We start from the raw sequence: 20,334 nt of genomic DNA, 5'->3' as shown, positions 1-20,334 counted from the left end.
TGATTTGAGTCATGCTTCTTCAGTAGTGGAATAAAGACAATTAATACGGGAGTGATGTATGATTGTTAACAAAATTGTTCTTAGACCAATGTTTGATAGTCCATGTGTATAGGCTGCAAATACGTTGAAATTAAGTTGTTTTCAAGTCGCTGAGAACAACGACCTGAAAAACACGTCTTTTCAACTTTCACTTTCAACCAAAACCGAGCATATAATGGACGTTGGGCATGGTCTTCTTTTCAACGAAAAATAATAAATAAGCCCAATGTCAAAACATACATATACTTTTTTTATGAGCACCTTATAAACTGCACCAAAAACGGTGTCGTATTGAAGTTTAAAAAAGTAAACAAAAAAAAACACGGAAACGGGAGAAATCTTTTACCTCACTGGTCAGAGGACAACCTGCAGAAGACAGTCAGCTACATTTTGGAGTGATGCATTTAAATTCAGTAGAAACGCAACACTTATATGTCATCACTAATATTGATTTCACGTTGAAACCAATTACATGTCCTGTCAAATCTAACAGCTCAAAAGAACACACGGAATCTGGGAGGACAATTTGTAGAAAACAGCTAGCTACATTTCAAAGTGTTGAGTTGTATTTTGATTCAAGAATGTCGGCAAAGCTTTTTTGTTAATCACATAAATAGTACTCCTTCACTTCAGTCCCATACTGAGGCTAATATCCACATCATGCTGAAATCAATAGAACAGGGGACAAACGTTTAAGGTTCTACATAGTGACATTATTAAAATACTCCTTCTACAATGTTAAAACATTCTACATTGTGACATCATTAAAATACTCCTACTACAATGTTAAAACATTGCACATTATTTCATTTTATGGAATAACTCCTTCATGTATGTATTTTCTGATGTTTAATCAGAGATCTTTTATCAGAGTATCTCTTGTCACATTGATCACAGCTATGCAATTTGTCTCCTGTGTGTTCTCTGGTGTGATTTTAAACATCCTGACGAAATAAAACTCTTTCCGCAGTCAGAGCAGTGAGCAGTGTGTGTGTTCTCAGGTGTATAGTCAGACGGCTAGATGTAACAAATCTCTTCTCACATTGATCACAGCTATAAGGCTTCTCTCCAGTGTGTGTTCTCTGATGTACCTTCAGACAGCTTGAGTGAGTAAATCTCTTCCCACATTGATCACAACTATAAGGCTTCTCTCCTGTATGGATTCTCTCATGTCTTATTAGGTCTGCTGAAGAGGTGAATCTCTTCCCACAGTCAGAGCAGTGAGCTGTATCGCCTGTGTGAATTCTCTGGTGCACTGTTAGTGAATCTAGTCTTGAGTAACTCTTCCCACAGTCAGAGCAGTGGTGAGATTTCTTCCTTGTGGGTTTCCGCTGGTGTTTCTTGAGGCGTTCTGATGTGGAGAGACTCTTCTCTGTCTCTTCAGCTTCATGATGTTGTTGAGGCTCTCCAGAGGATCCACGATAGTCATGTCTTTCCTGTGTGAACAACAAAGTCAGACAGATGGTTAAAGACCACAACAGCAGAAATCCACTGTTTATTTTAGCTAAAAGGTGATGCTCATGATGTTGTACAACAATTTACATCTGTAATGAATGTTTAAATGCTTTTACAAATGTATTTGACAATTGTCCTAATATGGACAGTCAAGTGACCAACAATAGCTTTTGTCATATTTCAAATCAAATTTTATTTGTCACATGCGCCGAATACAACAGGTGTAGGTAGACCTTACTGTGAAATGCTTACTTACAAGTCCGTAACCAACAATGCCGTTTTAAGAAAATAAGAGTTAAAAAAATAGTTACCAAATATACTAAAGTAAAAAAGGGGGGAAGGGGGGGGGTCAATGCAAATAGTCCGGGTAACCATTTGATTAGCTGTTAAGGAGTCTTATGGCTTGGGGTTAGAAGCTGTTTAGAAGTCTCTTGGACCTAGACTTGGCGCTCCGGTACCGCTTGCCGTGCGGTAGCAGAGAGAACAGTCTATGACTAGGGTGATTGGAGGCTTTGATGATTTTTAGGGCCTTCCTCTGACACCGCCTGTTATAGAGGTCCTGGATGGCAGGAAGCTTGGCCCCAGTGATGTACTGGGCCGTACGCACTACCCTCTGTAGTGCTTTGCGGTGCTTTGTGGGCACTATGGTGTTGAATGCTGAGCTGTTGTAAATGAACAGCGTTTTCACGTAGGTGTTCCTTTTGTTCAGGTGTGAAAGGGCAATGAGGAGTGCAATGGAGATCGCGTTATCTGTTGATCTCTTGGGGCGGAATGCGAATTGAGTATGTCGTTTCTGGGATGATGGTGTTGATGGGAGCCATGACCAGCCTTTCAAAGCACTTCATGGCTACCGACATGAGTGATACGGGGCAGTAGTCATTTAGGCAGGTTACTTGATTACACGTCCTGGTAATCCGTCTGGCCCCGCGGCCTTGTGAATGTTGACAGTCGTCCGGAACAGCTGGTGCTCTCAAACATGCTTCAGTGTTGCTTGCCTCGAAGCGAGCATAAAAAGACATTTAGCCCGTCTGGTAGGCTCGCGTCACTGGGCAGCTCGCGGCTGGGTTTCCCTTTGTAGTCCGTAATAGTTTGCCCTTACACAACAGTGTAGTAGAATACAATCTTAGTCCTTTATTGACGCTTTGCCTGTTTGATGGTTCGTCTGAGGGCATAGAGCGATTTCTTATAAGCGTCCAGATTAGTGTCCCACTCCTTGAAAGTGTTAGTTCTTTAGTCTTTAGCTTGGTATTCTTGATGTTGCCTGTAATCCTTGGCTTCTTGTTGGGATATGTATGTACATTTGAAGTCAGAAGTTTAAAGACACCTTAGCCAAATACATTTAAACTCAGTTTTTCACAATTCCTGACATTTAATCCTAGTAATAATTCCCTTTCTTAGGTCAGTTAGGATCACCACTTTATTTTAAGAATGTGAAATGTCAGAATAATAGTAGAGAGAATGATTTATTTCAGCTTTTATTTCTTTCATAAGGTTCCCAGTGGGTCAGAAGTTTACATACACTCAATTAGTATTTGGTAGCATAGCCTTTAAATTGTTTAATTTGGGTCAAACGTTTTGGGTAGCCTTCCACAAGCTTCCCACAATAAGTTGGGTGAATTTTGGCCCATTCCTGCTCACATAGCTGGTGTAACTGAGTCAGGTTTGTAGGCCTCCTTGCTCGCAAACACATTTTCAGTTCTGCCCACAAATGTTCTATAGGACGGAGGTCAGGTATTTATGGACACTCCAATACCTTGACTTTGTTGTCCATAAGCCATTTTGCCACAACTTTGGAAGTATGTTTGGGGTCATTGTCCATTTGGAAGACCCATTGGTGACCAAGCTTAAACTTCCTGACTGATGTCTTGAGATGTTGCTTCAATATATCCACATGATTTTCCTTCTCATGATGCCATCTATTTTGTGGAGTGCACCAGTCCCTCCTGCAGGAAAGCACCCCCACAACATGATGCTGCCACCCCCGTGCTTCATGGTTGGGATGGTGTTCTTCGGCTTGCAAGCCTCCCCCTTTTTCCTCCAAACATAACGATGGTCATTATGGCCAAACAGTTCTATTTTTGTTTCATCAGACAAGAGGACATTTCTCCAAAAAGTACAATCTTTGTCCCCGTGTGCAGTTGCAAATCGTAGTCTATCTTTTTTATGGCAGTTTTGGAGCAGGGGCTTCTTTATTGGGTGTGGAAGAAGTGAAAAAAATATTGTTGTCTATAAACAATGACAAGCCACCGGGTCTGGCAACTTGGATGGAAAATTACTGAGGATAATAGCAGACGATATTTCCACTCCTATTTGTCATATCTTCAATTTAAGTCTACTACAAAGTGTGTGCCCTCAGGGCTGGAGGGAAGCGAAAGTAATTCCGCTACCCAGTAATAGTAAATAGTAATAGTAAATAGTAATTCCGCTACCCAGTAATAGTAAAACACATTTTAGTGCCACAAATAGCCGATCAATCAGCCTGTAAACTTCTGGAAAAAAAGTGTTTTACCAGATACTCTATTTTACCATAAACAAATTGACAACAGACTTTCAGCATGCTTATAGGAATGGACATTCAACAAGCACAGCATTTACATAAATATGTGATGATTGGCTAAGAGAAATGTATGTTTCGTTAGACTTCAGTGCGGCTATTGACATTATCAATCATAGTCTGCTGATGGAAAAACGTGTATATTTTATGGCTTTACACCCTCTGCTATATTGTGGATAAAAAGTTACTTGTCTAACAGAACACAGAGGATGTTCTTTAATGGAAGCCTCTCAAACATAATCCAGGTAGAGCCAGGAATTCCCCAGGGCAGCTGTCTAGGCCCCTTACTTTTTTCAATCTTTACTAACGACATGCCACGGATGACTCAACACTATACACATCAGCTACTACAGCAACTGAAATAACTACAAAACTTAACAAAGAGTTGCAGTTCGTTTCAGAGTGGGTGGCAAGGAATAAGTTAGCCCTAAATATTTCTAAAACTAAAAGCATTGTATTTGGGACAAAACATTCACTAAACCCTAAATCTAAACTAAATCTTGTAATAAATGGAAATTTGAGTAAAGCCAGTGTGTCTATGTATGTGGATGACAACACTATACACGTCAGCTACTACAGTGACTGAAATGACTGCAACACTTAAAGAGCTGCAGTTAGTTTTGTGGCAAGGAATAAGTTAGTCACAAATATTTTAAATACTAAAAGCATTGTATTCACTAAACCCTAAACCTCAACTAAATCTTGTAATGAATAATGTGGAAATTCAGCAAGTTGAGATGACTAAACTGCTTGGAGTAAGCCTGGATTGTAAACTGTCATGGTCAAAACATGTTGATAAAATAGTAGCTAAGATGGGGAGAAGTCTGTCCATAATAAAGTGTTTCTCTGCCTTCTTAACAACAATATCAACAAAGCAGGTCGTACAGGCCCTAGTTACCAATACATGTTGCTCAGTGTAGTTCAATGTCCAGGCCTAATTTAACTGTTATATGCTGAATACATCATATGACAAGTGTAACATTATGATGATAACTACTGTTCCCTGAACAAAACAATTGATCAGTCGATTAGAGTCAGCCCTAAAAAAAAAATGGGGGAAAAATTGCCTGAATATTATACAATGACTTATCAACAGCTCTAACAATTTGACCCCCACATGAAATCTACACTGGCAGTTATAGAAAGACCCATTTACTATATAACCATTGATTCTTTAAGAATACAACTTATAAATGCCTCAAATGTTTAAACTGTATTACCCCATCAGAAACAGACCTATGGATGCAAGGACTGACCATCCATGATATCAACATTATAGTTATAACCATGTTGAGGCTATAGAGTGTTGGTTTACATTTACATTGTTTCTAAACATTGGATGTATATGGATGTAGCAACAGCCGATTTCCCCTTTAACACCACACATCAGTTCAGCAACTGCAGATTTCCCCTTTAACAACACACATCAGTTCAACAACTGCAGAGTTTGTACCTCTGTATTTAAGACAGTACTTACTAGTGTTAATCAGGGAACGGTTTCTCAAAACCATCTTACGACTAAGTTCATCATTAGAACAATTGAATGCTTTAAGATGCCTTTGGGAAACAGGGCCCAGATATCCAGTTTCCTCCTCTTCCTCCTCCTCTTTTTTCAATGTGACAGTCATCTCCCCCACCTCCTCTTTCACTCCAAAAACTGCACACGCTTTCTCTTTCTCTTCTTCTTTTACTGTAACAGCCTCCTCTTCCTCCTCCTCTTTCACGAGAGCTTTTTTCTCCGTCCAGCAGACCTCCTCTTCTTTAGCAGGAGAGTAGCTTAGTGACCTCATGGTCAGGGATGTTAGCTACCTGGGCTAGTGATAACTTAACCACCCAGCTTGCTGACCAAAAACAACAACATCATAATGTGAAATTAAACTTACTAGATGACAGAAACGGGTTTAAAACAGTGGCGAATATACACGAAAGCGTTTAAAGAGCTTTATTGGTTCGGTTATTTTGGCTAGCAAGCTACCGAGGTTGCTGACTTGCTGTTACTGAAAGCTTTCCGTCCACTAGATTATGTCACACTAACAGCCTAGCCTTAAAGCCCCCCATCGCCATCTGCCGACTGGAGTGGGTAACGCAATTGAGAGAAAATTATATTTTATTTTCAGAAAAAAAGTTGAACGGTAAGAAGCATGAGTTTTTACTCACCAATGTAGCAACGCAGTGTCGTTTTAAAGACTTAGTAATGTAGTTGTAGTCACGACCTGATTACCTATATGTACAAACATAGTTATGTTTTGGGGTTATTATATAATTATGAACTTATTTCCGGATATCTTCTAAACTACCCACAATGCACTATTTCTCAACACCAAATTGATCTACTCTGTTCTACCGAGTACGTATGCTAGCTCAAGCTGGCCATCGTTAGCCACACCTTTTCACGGACTGTGTGGGCAAAGATTTGTATAACTAACCCAAGATAGACCAGAGCTTGTCGTTTCCAAAGGGAGCAAATGAATCATAGTGGACAGAACAAGCAGGGAAGTGGGCAGAGCCAAGCAGGAGCTAGAGAGATCCTATTGGCGCGTTCTGGCATTTATTTGCATATTTACATTAGGGAACGCCCACTCTGTGAATTGCGCCCTTGCACTCCTAAATGACATTTTTTTTATTTACATTTTGGCAAAGGGTAAAGTCTACAAAACGTAGTACACTGTTTGTTACAGATTTTAGTCATGGAAACCAAAAACTGTATACAGACCAAACGTTTCATCAATGAGAAAATTGGCTACTATTTCTCCTACTGGGCTTCCTCTCATCACCATATTTGGTAGTGAGTGGAACGCCAACTGGATGCTTCAGATTCATACATCGGGCTAAATGTCTGGCTCATTGTTCTATTAGGGTTAAGTGCCTTGCTCAATGGCACACCGGCAGATTTTTCACCTAATGTATGAATCTGTCGGCTCAGGGAGTCGAACCAGTAACCTTTCGGTTACTGACCCAACACTCTTAACTGCTAGGCTATCTGCTCCCATATGGTGCAGCAGTCTTAGGCACTGCATCTCAGGTCAAGAGGTGTCAATACAATCCCTGGTTCAAATCCAGGCTGTATCACATCCGGCCGTGATTGGGAGTCCCATAGGGCGGTGCACAATTGCGTCGTCTGGGTTTGGCCGGAGTAGACCGTCATTGTAAATAAGAATATGTTCTTAACTGACTTGCCTGGTTAAATAAAGGTTAAAAAAAATGTTTTATTTTATTTTATAACATTTAACCTGACTGCTACACTAAATGTTCAGTGAATGTGAGTCTATTTAGGTGGTTTTCATAATTAGCTTTCCTTTTCACACAGCCTGTCTGCCTGCTCTGTGGTGTCTGCTCAGTCCTAAATCCAGCCAGTTAAAAACTCCAAAAAGACCGCTCTGAGCCATCCGCATGGTCCTCAAGCACACCTTTGCCAGTTTTTGTATCACATTGCAATGATAAAATTTGTGATTTTTATTGTGATGAGTCTTGTCCTAGAGACAGAACTGACGGATTTCCGCTAGACGGACCAGCTGCAGTCAAAATGTGCTATATTGTAAAAATGTATGAAAAAACAAATGTAAGGTTAGGATTAGGCATTAGGGTTAACAGTATGGTTAAAGTAAGGGTTAGGTATTAGCAGTATGGTTAAAGTTAAGGTAATTTAATGTTAGGGTTAGCAGTGTGGTTAAGGTTAGGTTTCAAATCAGATTTTTGGTACTAACCTGTGCTCTTCAGGAAAGGATCATCTAAAAGTAATCAGATTACTTAATGATGACAATTCTGGATAGGCAACTAGTAATTGTAGATTTAGAAAGTAACCTACCCAACCTTGGATATAGTATATAGGTCTCTCCATGGGTGGGAGATGGACATTTAAGATGATCAACACTCTAATTATATTACTGACTTGTTGATTGATTGATCCATTCATCCTTCCATCCCTCCTCAGCCTTCCTCTCCTCTGAAGACCCAGTGAGGGTGGAGCTCAGTCAGAGAGCTGTTGAGGGACTGGTTAGGAAGAACACTTCTACAGCCAGAGAGGTGAGAGGTCACACATGGTTTAGACAGTAAATACTTATGTCCCCTTAGTGGTTCATCACGTCAGCAAAAGGGAATATGTTCCATCATCTATGTTTATTTACATTAGTGCAAATTGTCCACTGATATTGGTGTAATTTCTCACCCCTCTTGGCTGTATGAAAAGTTAATATCCCCTCATGCACATACATTTGTTCTTTGTTATTATGAAGGCAATTTGTGTAAAGCATACTTTTCCCCACATCTCTTTACATTGCTTATGCATATTCAGTGGCCTGACTGATTGGACAAAACCGAGCGTAGATTGGACGTCGGGCAGAGGCATTGAATAACAAAAACTATCTTTTGTCAGGCCGAATGTTTGAAATATGAGTAGGTGATTTGAGTCATGCTTCTTTAGTAGTGAAAAAAATGACAATTAGCACTTGAATGATGTAAATAAAAACTGTGTAAAAACTGGAATGATGTATGATTGTTAATAAAACTGTTCATAGACCATTTTTTTTATACTGCCTCAATGCTGCAAGTTCGTTGAAACTAAGTTGTTGAAAAATACGTACTTTCAAAATAAATGTCAACTTCAACCAAAATCGAACATAGATTGGATGTCAGAATAGTCTTTGCTAGGTGAGATAGCAGGAATGTCAAACCACAGTTTTAACCTGTCCAAATCAATAACCAATTTCCAGAAACAACAAGAGGCAATAAATCACTGATATCTATTAGGGGGGAAATCAGGTTGTACGTGATGTTGAAACTAACACAACTAAAAAACACATGGAAATGGGAGAAATCTTTTACCTCACTGGTTAAACGACAACCTGCAGAAGACAGTCAGCTACATTTTAGAGTGATGCATTTAAATGTAGAGGTCCCCAAAACGAAGAGAAACGCAACACTTATTGTCAATACTCATATCGATATCAAGTTGAAATCAATTGTGTGAGAGGGAGGAGATGAGGTGGCACGTCCTGTTAAAACAACTCAAAAACCACACAGAATCTGGGAAAAATGTGTACATCATTGGTTAGAAGACAATTTGTAGAAAACAGCCATCTACATTTTGAAGTGTTGCATTTTGATTCAAATGGGTCACCAATGAGGTAAGTCTAACACAACACTTGATGTTAATCACATAAATACTACTCTTTCATTTCAGACCCTGCATTTTTCCCAATGAGGGTAATATCCATATCATGCTGAAATCAATAGAACAGGGGGTAAACGTTTAGGGTTCTACATTGTGACACCATTAAAATACTCCTACTACAATGTTAAAACATTCTACATTGTGACATTATTTCATTGATATCATGAAACAACTCCTTCATGTATGTATTTTCTGATGTTTAATCAGAGCTCTTTTACCAGAGTAACTCTTGCCACATTGATCACAGCTATAAGGTTTCTCTCCTGTGTGAGTTCTCCGGTGTGCTATGAGGATGTTTGCCTGAGTGAAACTCTTCCCACATTGAGTGCAGCTAAAAGGTTTCTCTCCTGTGTGTGTTCTCTGGTGCATAGTCAGACAGCTAGATGTAACAAAACTCTTGCCACATTGATCACAGCTATAAGGTTTCTCTCCAGTGTGTGTTCTCAAATGTACCATCAGGTTGCTTGAGTGAGTAAACCTCTTCTCACATTGACTACAGCTATAAGGTTTCTCTCCTGTGTGTGTTCTCTCATGAATAGTCAGCTGGCTAGATGTAGTAAAACTCTTCCCACATTGACTACAGCTATAAGGTCTATCTCCTGTGTGTGTTCTCTGGTGTGTTTTCAGGCTGCTTGGAACATTAAAACTCTTCCCACATTGACCACAGCTATAAGGTTTCTCTCCAGTGTGTATTCTCTGGTGTATAGTCAGACTGCTAGATGTAACAAAACTCTTCCCACATTGATCACAGCTATACGGTTTCTCTCCTGTGTGTGTTTTCTGGTGTGCTTTCAGGCTGCTTGTAACACTAAAACTCTTCCCACATTGATCACAGCTATTAGGTTTCTCTCCAGTATGGATTCTCAGATGTCTTTTGAGGTCTGCTGAAGAGGGGAATCTCTTCCCACAGTCAGAGCAGTGGTGAGATTTCTTCCCGGTGGGTCTCCGCTGGTGTTTGAGGTGTTCTGATGTGGAGATACTCTTCTCTGCCTCCTCAGCTTCATGTTGTTGAGGCTCCCCAGAGGATCCACAACAATCACGTCTCTCTCCTGTATGAACGACAAAGTCAGACAGATGGTTAAAGGCCCACAACAGCAGTAATCCACTGTTTATTTTAACTAAAAGGTGATGCCCATGATGTTGTGTCCAAACTTATTTAACAATTGTCTTAAGACAGAAGTGAAATTGAGCATCCTTGAGCGGCCAGCTCTAGGAAGAGTCTTTGTGGTTCTAAACTTGTTTCATATAAGAATGATGGAGGCCACTGTGTTCTTGGGGACCTTCAATGTTGCAGAAATGTTTTGGTACACTCCCCCAGATCTGTGTCTCAACACAATCTTGTCTCAGAGCTCTACGGACAATTCCTTCGACCTCATGGCTTGGTTTTTGAGCTGACATACACTGTCAACTGTGGGACCTTATATAGACAGGTGTGTGCCTTTCCAAACCATGTCCAATCAATTGAATTTACCACTGGTGGGGTCCAATGAAGTTGGTAGAAGCATCTCAAGGATGCTCAATCGAAACAGGATGCACCTGAGCTCAATTTCAAGTCTCATAGCAGCTGTCTTCTGCCAGGAGCTTGGTTGTTCCCTCCATGGCTGTGGATGCCACTCCAGCTACCTCACCCTGTCCTAGTCAATCAACTGCCTGGACACAACCTGGTCCACCGAGGCCCCCCTCCGCTGGGCTGTGCTCTCTGGATAAGACCTCTGTCCTTTTGGCTGTTGTGTCCTGCACGCAGCCGGCGTCTCAACAGCCCTTTTCTCAGGTGAGTTCTGTGGCTCTGGCCTTGCAATCAGCTTCGAGACATGGCAGAGGCCGGATCATTCCGGCGATTGTGATAGGGAGTTCGACGGTGAGGCATATATCTGTACCTGGGGCAAAGACTTTGTCAGGATATCACCAGGTGGCTTCCCGAGGTCAGTCACCGGTGGGGCTGATGCTGTCATGGTTCATGTGGGGGGGGGGGTCAAAGTTCAGGATATCACCAGGTGGCTTCCCGAGGTCAGTCACCGGGGGGGCTGATGCTGTCATGGTTCATGTGGGGGGGGGGGGGTCAAAGTTCAGGATATCACCAGGTGGCTTCCCGAGGTCAGTCACCGGGGGGGCTGATGCTGTCATGGTTCATGTGGGGGGGGTCAAAGTTCAGGATATCACCAGGTGGCTTCCCGAGGTCAGTCACCGGGGGGGCTGATGCTGTCATGGTTCATGTGGGGGGGGGTCAAAGTTCAGGATATCACCAGGTGGCTTCCCGAGGTCAGTCACCGGGGGGGCTGATGCTGTCATGGTTCATGTGGGGTCGGATAACATTATGAAGGGAAGCTCAGAACAGCTGAAGAGGGATTTTAAAAGAACTGATTGGGTCACTACTTTTTGTTTTACTTTATCTTTACTTAACTAGGCAAGTCAGCTAAGAACAAATTCTTATTTAACATTTTTAAACAGTGGGTTAACTGCCTTGTTCAGGGGCAGAACCACAGATGTTTTACCTTGTCAGCTCGGGGATTCGATCTAGCAACCTTTCGTTTACTTGACACCAACAAACTCCCCATAATATCTGGCACTGAACGGTTCAGCAGACCTTTTAAGCCTCCCTAACTGGCTACGAGACTACTGACTCTGTGGGTGTAGCATCTGACAATTCTGATACCTTCTGGAAACAGAAGCTTGTTTTATAAGGAGGATGGGATCCATCCAAATCATGTGGGTTCCTGGATCCTTTCACAGCATTATAAGGCTGCGTTGAGACAATGACTTATTATATGACCCAAGTCCAGCTCAGCTGATCCCTACCATTGTGTCGCTGAGTCGCCATAATGCTTCAGCAAAATGAACATTATCCTAGTGGCTTTAGAAGACACAATGTTACAATACGTGTTGTAGTGATTGCTATGTTGTTGATGTTAACGATATTTGTTGGTCTGTGGTGTGTAATGAGGAGCAACCAGACACAGCACTTGACACATTTATGAAATTGCTTATCCCAGTTACTAATAAGCACCCAGTAAGAAAATTACTGTAAAAACTGTTAAATCCCAGTGGATTGATGAGGAATTGAAAAAAATGTATGGTTGAGAGGGATGAGGCAAAAGAGATGGCAAATAGGTCTGGCTGCACAAGATTAGCAAACTTCGACATGACATGCCAGCCACTTACACATCCAAGTTATAAAAGACAAGCGTTGTAATTTTGAATTCCGTAAAGTACACTACCGTTCAAAAGTTTGGGGTCACTTAGAAATGTCCTTCTTTTTGAAAGAAAATCAAATTTTTTGTCCATTAAAATAACATCAAATTGATCAGAAATACAGTGTAGACATTGTTAATGTTGTAAATGACTATTGTTGCTGGAAAAGGCAGATTTTCTATGGAATAGCTACATTGACGTACAGAGGCCCATTATCAGCAACCATCACTCCTGTGTTCCAATGGCACGTTGTGTTAGCTAATCCAAGTTTATCATTTTAAAAAGGCTAATTGGTCATTAGAAAACCCTTTTGCAATTATGTTCACACAGCTGAAAACTGTTGTTTTGATTAAAGAAGCAATAAAACTGGCCTTCTTTAAACTAGTTGAGTATCTGGAGCATCAGCATTTGTGGGTTCGATTACTGGCTCATAATGGCCAGAAACAAGGAGCTTTCTTCTGAAACTCGTCAGTCTATTCTTGTTCTGAGAAATGAAGGCTATTCAATGCGAGAAATTGCCAAAAAACTGAAGATCTCGTACAACGCTGTGTACTACTCCCTTCACAGAACAGTGCAAACTGTCTCTAACCAGAATAGAAAGAGGAGTGGGAGGCCCCGGTGCACAACTGAGCAAGAGGACAAGTACATTAGTGTCTAGTTTGAGAAACAGACGTCTCACAAGTCCTCAACTGGCAGCTTCATTAAATAGTACCCACAAAACACCAGTCTCAACATCAACAGTGAAGAGGCAACTCTGGGATGCTGGCCTTCTAGGCAGAGTTCCTCTGTCCAGTGTCTGTGTTCTTTTGCCCATCTTAATCTTAAGATGCCAGTTGAGGTGAGGCATCTGTTTCTCAAACTAGACACTCTAATGTACCTGACCACCCCAGTAAAACTAATCCCGTCCGAATAGGGCTTAAGGCAAGGGCTGTTTCCTCATCTCTGCTGCTGCTGCCTCTGCCGCACTGTCAATGTCTTCCTGACCCAGTCTGTAATACCTACATGTTTCAAGCAAACCACCATAATCCCTGTGCACAAGAACGCCAAGGTAACTGGTTTAAATGACTACTGCCCCGTAGCACTCACATCTGTAGCCATGAAATGCTTTGAAAGGCTGGTCATGGCTCACATCAGCACCATCATCCCAGAAACCCTGGACTCACTCCAATTTGCATACCGCCCCAACAGATCCACAGATGATGCAATCTCTACTGCACTCCACACTGCCCTCACCCACCTGGACAAAAGGAACACCTCTGTAAGAATGCTATTCATTGACTACAGCTCAGCGTTCAACACCATAGTGCCCTCAATGCTCATCAATAAGCTAAGGACCCTGGGGCGAGGGGGTTCTCGGATGGCTCTCTGGGATCTTGGATGGTTTGTGACCTGGTGGTTGGGAGCTTGGGCCGGTGGCCAATAGGAGCTTGGTGAGAGATCTGTCGACGTTCCCTTGGGTGGGGCGCTTGACCCTGGTTGCTCCTGTGGGTCGCTCTGGACGGGAGTCTGCAAGATGACTGAATGTAATGTAAATGTTGAGCGGCTTGTTTTAATAATCAATTTTAAAAATCATCCGCAACATGCTAACTCAGTCCCGTCCTCAACTTCCTGTTCGCCCACAACTGTATGGCAGCGCAACTCCAACACCATCATTACGTTGGCTGACAACCAGACGGTGGTAGGCCTGATCACCGATGACGATGAGACTGGCTATAGGGAGGAGATCAGAGACCTGGCAGTGTGGTGCCAGGATAACAACCTCTTCCTCAACGTGGGCAAGACAAAGGAGCTGATCGTGGACTACAGGAAACGGAGGGCCGAACACGCCCCCATTCACATTGACAAAACACACCAAGACAGTCGTGAAGAGGGCACAACAAAGCCTATCTCCCCTCAGGAGATTGAAAAGATTTGGCATGGGTCCTCAGATCCTCAAAAGGTTTTACAGCTGCACCACCGAGAGCGTCCTGAATGGTTGCATCACTACCTGGTATGGCAACTGCTTGGACTCCAACCGCAAGGCACTACAGAGGGTAGTGCGTACGGCCCAGTACATCACCGGGGCCAAGCTTCCTGCCATCCAGGACCTCTATAACAGGGGATGTCAGAGGAAGGTCCTAAAAATTGTCAGACTCCAGCCACCCTAGTCATAGACTGTTCTCTCTGCTACCGCATGGCAAGCGGTACCGGAGTGCCAAGACTAGGTCCAAGAGACTTCTAAACAGCTTCTAACCCCAAGCCATAAGATTCCTGAACAGCTAATGAAATGGCTACCCAGACTATTTGCATTGTGTGCCCCCCCTCTTCTACGCTGCAGCTACTCTCTGTTATTGTCTATGCATAGCCACTTTAATAACTCTACCTACATGTACATATTACCTCAACTAACCAGTGCCCCCACACATTGACTCTGTACTGGTACCCCCCTTTATATAGCCTCGCTATTGTTATTTACTGCTGCTCTTTCATTTGTTATTCTTATCTCTTACTTTTTTAGGTATTTTATTAAAACTGCATTGTTGGTTAAGGGCTTGTAAGTAAGTATTTCACTGTAAGGTCTACAAGACCTGTTGTCTTCAGGACATATGACGAATACAATTTGCTTTTGATTTGATTAGTGAAGCGTGTCGAGTGCTTCATGTTTCAAACACACCAACACAGTGAAGAGGGCACGACAACGCCTCTTCCCCCCTTTAGGGAAAATGAAAAGATTTGTCATCGGCCCTCAGATCCTCAAAACGGTTCTACAGGTGCCCCATTGAAATGGTGGAAAGTTTTAAGTTTCTCAGCGTACACATCACGGACAAACTGAAATGGTCCACCCACACAGACAGTGTGGTGAAGAAGGCGCAACAGCGCCTCTTCAACCTCAGGAGGCTGAAGAAATTTGGCTTGTCACCAAAAACCCTCTCTAACTTATACAGGTGCACAATTGAGAGCATCCTGTCGGGCTGTATCACCGCCTGGTACGGCAACTGCACCGTCCGCAACAGCAGGGCTCTCCAGAGGGTGGTGCGGTCTGCACAACGCATCACCGGGGGCAAACTACCTGCCCTCCAGGACACCTACAGCACCCGATGTCACAGGAAGGCCAAAAAGATCATCAAGGACAATAACCACCCGAGCTACTGCCTGTTCACCCCGCTATCATCCAGAAGGTGAGGTCAGTACAGGTGCATCAAAGCTGGGACAGAGAGACTGAAAAACAGCTTCTATCTCAAGGCCATCAGACTGTTAAATAGCCATCACTAGCCGGCTACCACCCGGTTACTCAACCCTGCACCTTAGAGGCTGCTGCCCTACATAGACATGGAATCACTGGTCACTTTAACAATGGAACACTAGTCACTTTAATAATGTTTACATACTGCTTTACTCATCTCATATGTATATACTGTATTCTATGCTACTGTATTTTAGTCAATGCCACTCCGACATCCTAACAGTGATATATTTATTAATTCCATTATTTTACTTTTAGATGTGTGTGTATTGTTAGATACAACTGCACTGTTGGAGCTAGAAACACAAGCATTTTCTCTACACCCGCAATAACATCTGCTAAATATGTGACCAATGAAATTTGATTTGGAGAGAATCTTGGCCGGCTGCATCACCGCCATCCAGGACCTCTATACCAGGCGGTGTCAGAGGAAGGCTCCAAAAATTGTCAAAAGACTCCAGCCACCCAAGCGATAGACCGTACTCTCTGCTACCGCATGGCAAGCAGTACCAGAATGCCAAGCCTGGGACCAAAAGGCTCCTCAACAGCTTCTACCCCCAAACCATAAGACTGCTGAACATCTAATCAATGGCCACCCGGACTATTTACATTGACCCCCACCCTTTTTTTCTTCTTAACTCGCTGACTCCCCTTTATTATTTATTTATCCCCCAAAAATGCTCCACTGACTCTGCCCGCACACTCACTAGACTCTGCCCGCACACTCACTAGACTCTGCCCGCACAGCCTACACTGACACTCCAACCCACATACACTACTAGTGTTGCACGGTACCACGGGAATATAACGGTAGCAAAACGTTATGATACACTACATGGCCAAAAGTATGAGGACACCTGCTCATCGAACATCTCATTCCAAAATCATGGGCATTAATATGCAGTTCGTGCAGGCAAGTCAAGTTCTTCCACACCGAACCTCAACAAACCATTTCTGTTTGGACTTGGCTTTATGCACGAGAGAATTGTCATGCTGAAACAGGAAAGGGCCAAACTATTGCTACGGAGTTGGAAGCACAGAATGTTCTAGAATGTCATTGTATGCATAATAACACAATAGCATTACAATTTCCCTTCACTGGAACTAAGGGGCCCAAACCATGAAAAAACAGCCCCAGATCATTATTCCTCTTCCACCAAACTTTACAGTTGGAACTATGCATTCAGGCAGGTAGCACCCGCTAAACCCAGATTTGTCCGTCGGAATGAATCACACTTCACCATCTGGCAGTCCGATGCTCCAGAGTCCAATGGCGGCAACCTTTACACCACTCCAGCCTATGATGCATGGCATTGCGCATGGTGATCTTGGGGCTTGTGTACGGCTGCTCGGTCGTCCGAGGCAGTTTACAGTGCGAGGCAGTTTGGAACACGCTTCAGCACGCGGCCGTCCCGTTCTGTGAGCTTGTGTGGCCTACCACTTTGCAGCTGAGCTGTTGTTGCTCTTAGACGTTTCCACTTCAAAATAACAACACTTACAGTTGACAGGGGAAGCTCTAGCAGGGCAGAAATTTGACAAACTGACTTGTTGGAAAGGTGGCATCCTATGACGGTGCCACGTTTAAAGTCACTGAGCTCTTCAGTAAGGTCATTCTACTGCCAATGTTTGTCTATGAGATTGCATGGCGGTGTGCTCAATTTTATACACCTGTCAGCAATGGGTGTGGCTGAAATAGCTGAATCCACTAATTTGAAGGGGTTTTCACATTTGCATATGTAGTGTATTTGCAACTGCTTGACCAAAAAATATTAGTCAACAAAACAGCCTATCGACCAAACAATCGGCCAGCCGACTACGGGTCAGTCCTAAAAAAAAGTGGAAATAATTTGGCAGAATATTATACAATTTGACTTAACAGCTGTAACAATTTTACCCCCACAAGAAATCTACACTGGCAGTTATAAAAATACCCATTTACTATATAATTCTTGAAGAATATAACTTATAAATGCCTCAAAAGTGTCAACTGTATTATCCCACCAGAAACCAAAACATGAGCTCCTATAACACCACTGTTTATAAACATTTACATTTTAGTCATTTAGCAGACGTTCTTATCCAGAGCGACTTACAGTAGTGAATGCATACATTTCATAGATTTTTTTTCTTCTTTTCATACTGGTCCCCTGTGGGAATCGAACCCATAACCCTGGCATTGCAAACACCATGCTCTACCAACTGAGCCACACGGGACCAAACAAACACCGCATAGCCTCAAAATCTGGTTAAAACAGCCATTTTGACCTTCTGGATGTCCAGTCTTTGTGTGTGTGTGTGTGTGTGTGTGTGTGTGTGTGTGTGTGTGTGTGTGTGTGTGTGTGTGTGTGTGTGTGTGTGTGTGTGTGTGTGTGTGTGTGTGTGTGTGTGTATGTGTATATATATATATATAGATAGATAGATAGATAGATAGAAGCGACTGTCAAGCCAACACTCAACGCCTTATAACTGTTACGCCAAGATGTCTGAACTTCTTGACGAGGTCGCTAGGTTTTGGGTTAAGGTTGATACAATAGCTTTCTCTATGAATTTGAGAGTGGTTACATTTCTCCAGACCCCATCCCTCAGTTGTTTGCCAAGTCTCTGTGAAGCCATTTTGTTGCTGTTTAAATACTAGGTTGCCACTTTAAAAAAGTCACACATCAACCAATCTACAGTTGAAACAATAAAAAAGCTGTCATTCCACCACTAGTTTGGTAATAAGATGATGATGGGTCTGGAAAAATGTAACTACTCTTAAATTCATAGACAGACCTATGGATGAAAGGACTGACCATCCATGATATCAACATTATAGTTTTAACCATGTTGAGGCTATACAGTGAGGCTTTACATTGTTTCTAAACATTGGAGTAAAAAAAGCTTATTTGGGGATCTGATGGGGTACAACAGTTTACTAAGCTCATGAGGCATGTGTTATATTCTTCGAGAATCAATGGCTATATATATATATATAAATAAATCATTTAAAAGTCAAAATATGGATGTAAGTGCAGATTTCCCCTTTAACACCAAACATCAGTTCAACAACTGCAGAGTTTGTGCCTCTATTTTTAAGAGAGTACTTACTAGTGTTAATCAGGGAACGGTTTCTCAAAACAATCTTACTGCTATGTTCATTGTTTGAACCATTGGACGCCTTAAGATGCGTTTGGGAAACCGGGCCCAGATATCCAGCTTCCTCCTCTTCTTCCTCCTCCTTTTTCGATGTGACAGTCATCTCCCCCTCCTCCTCTTTCAATCCAAAAACTGCATCCCCCTCTTTCTCTTCCTCCTCCTCTTTCACTCTGAACGCGTCTTCCTCTTCTTTCACTGTAACGTCTTTCTCTTCTTCTTTCACGGTAACAGCCTCTACTTGTTTTTGTATCGTGACATCCTCATCTTCCTTCTCCTCTTTCACAACAATGTTCAGCCACAGACCCTCTTTCTCCGTCCAGCAGATCTCTTCTTTAGCAGCAGGAGAGTAGCTTAGTGAACTCATGGTCGGGGATGTTAGTTAGCTAGGCTAATGCTAACTTAACCAGCCAGCTAGCTGACTAATAACAACAACACCGTAAATATGAAATTAGATTGGATAACTAACTAGACGTCAGAAGTGGGTTTAAAACACAGTGGCTAATATACACTAAGGCGTCTAAAGAGCTTTATTGTTTCCGCAATTTTGTCTAGCAAACTACCGAGGTGGCTGACTGTTACTGCTGTTGAAAGTAACGTTCCGTCCATTAGATTATACGTCACACCAACAGCATTGCCTTAAAGTACCATACCGCCATCTGCTGACTGGAGTGGGTAACGCAGTTGAGTAAAATGTAGTTTATTTTCAGACAAAAAGTTAAACTGTAGGAAGCATGAGTTTTTACTCACCAATGTAACAACACAATGTGGTTAAAGACTTAGTACTTTAGTTGTAGTCACGATCTGGTTACCTATTAAGTACAAACAGTTATGTTGTTGGGTTATTACATATTTATTAACTTATTTCCGGATATCTTCTAAAATACCCACAATGCACGATTTCTCAACATCAAATGAATCTAGTCTGTGCTACCGAGTTTGTATGCTAGCCTCGCTAACGCAAGGTTTAATTACTCAAATTCCTAAACCTAAAAAATACTTGTTACTCATTGATAATTGGCGTCCAAAAAATGTTTGGAACCACCAAGACTCTTCCTATAGCTGGCCGCTCGGCCAAACTGAGCAATCGGGGGAGAAGGGCCGATCAGGGGGGTGACCAAGAACCCGATGGTAACTCTGACAGAGCTCTAGAGTTCCTCTGTGGAGATGGGAGAACCTTCCAGAAGGACAACCATCTCTGCAGCACTCCACCAATCAGGCCGTTATGGTAGAGTGGCCAGACAGAAGCCACTCCTCAGTAAAAGGCACATGACAGCCTGCTTGGAGTTTGTCAAAAGACACCTGAAGACTCTCAGACCATGAGAAACAAGCTTCTCTGGTCTGATGAAACCAAGATGAAACTCCTTGGCCTGAATGCCAAGCGTCACGTCTTGAGGAAACCTGGCACCATCCCAACGGTGAAGTATAGTGGTGGCAGCATCATACCGTGGGATGCTTTTCAGTGACTGGGAGACTAGTCAGGATGAGGGAAAGATGAACGGAGCAAAGTACAGAGAGATCCTTGATGAAAACCTGTTCCAGAGCGCTCAGGTCCTCAGACTGGGGCGTAGG

General features: G+C 42.5%; 1 protein-coding gene across 1 annotated transcript; it reads right to left on the bottom strand.

The window, feature by feature from the left end:
* Positions 1–8,149: 8,149 nt before the first annotated feature.
* On the bottom strand, positions 8,150–18,835 carry LOC115181916 (gastrula zinc finger protein XlCGF17.1-like; the record flags this gene model as incomplete). Its single annotated transcript, XM_029743610.1, has 2 exons — positions 8,150–10,267; positions 18,718–18,835. Coding segments are annotated over 2 exons (990 nt in total), but the record flags the coding sequence as incomplete, so codon positions are not given.
* Positions 18,836–20,334: the final 1,499 nt, after the last annotated feature.

Source organism: Salmo trutta, unplaced genomic scaffold (genome assembly GCF_901001165.1).
Source record: "Salmo trutta unplaced genomic scaffold, fSalTru1.1, whole genome shotgun sequence".
Taxonomy (NCBI): Eukaryota; Metazoa; Chordata; class Actinopteri; order Salmoniformes; family Salmonidae; genus Salmo; species Salmo trutta.
The sequence above is the reverse complement of the archived record's forward strand: the minus strand, read 5'-3'. Positions and strand labels throughout refer to the sequence as shown.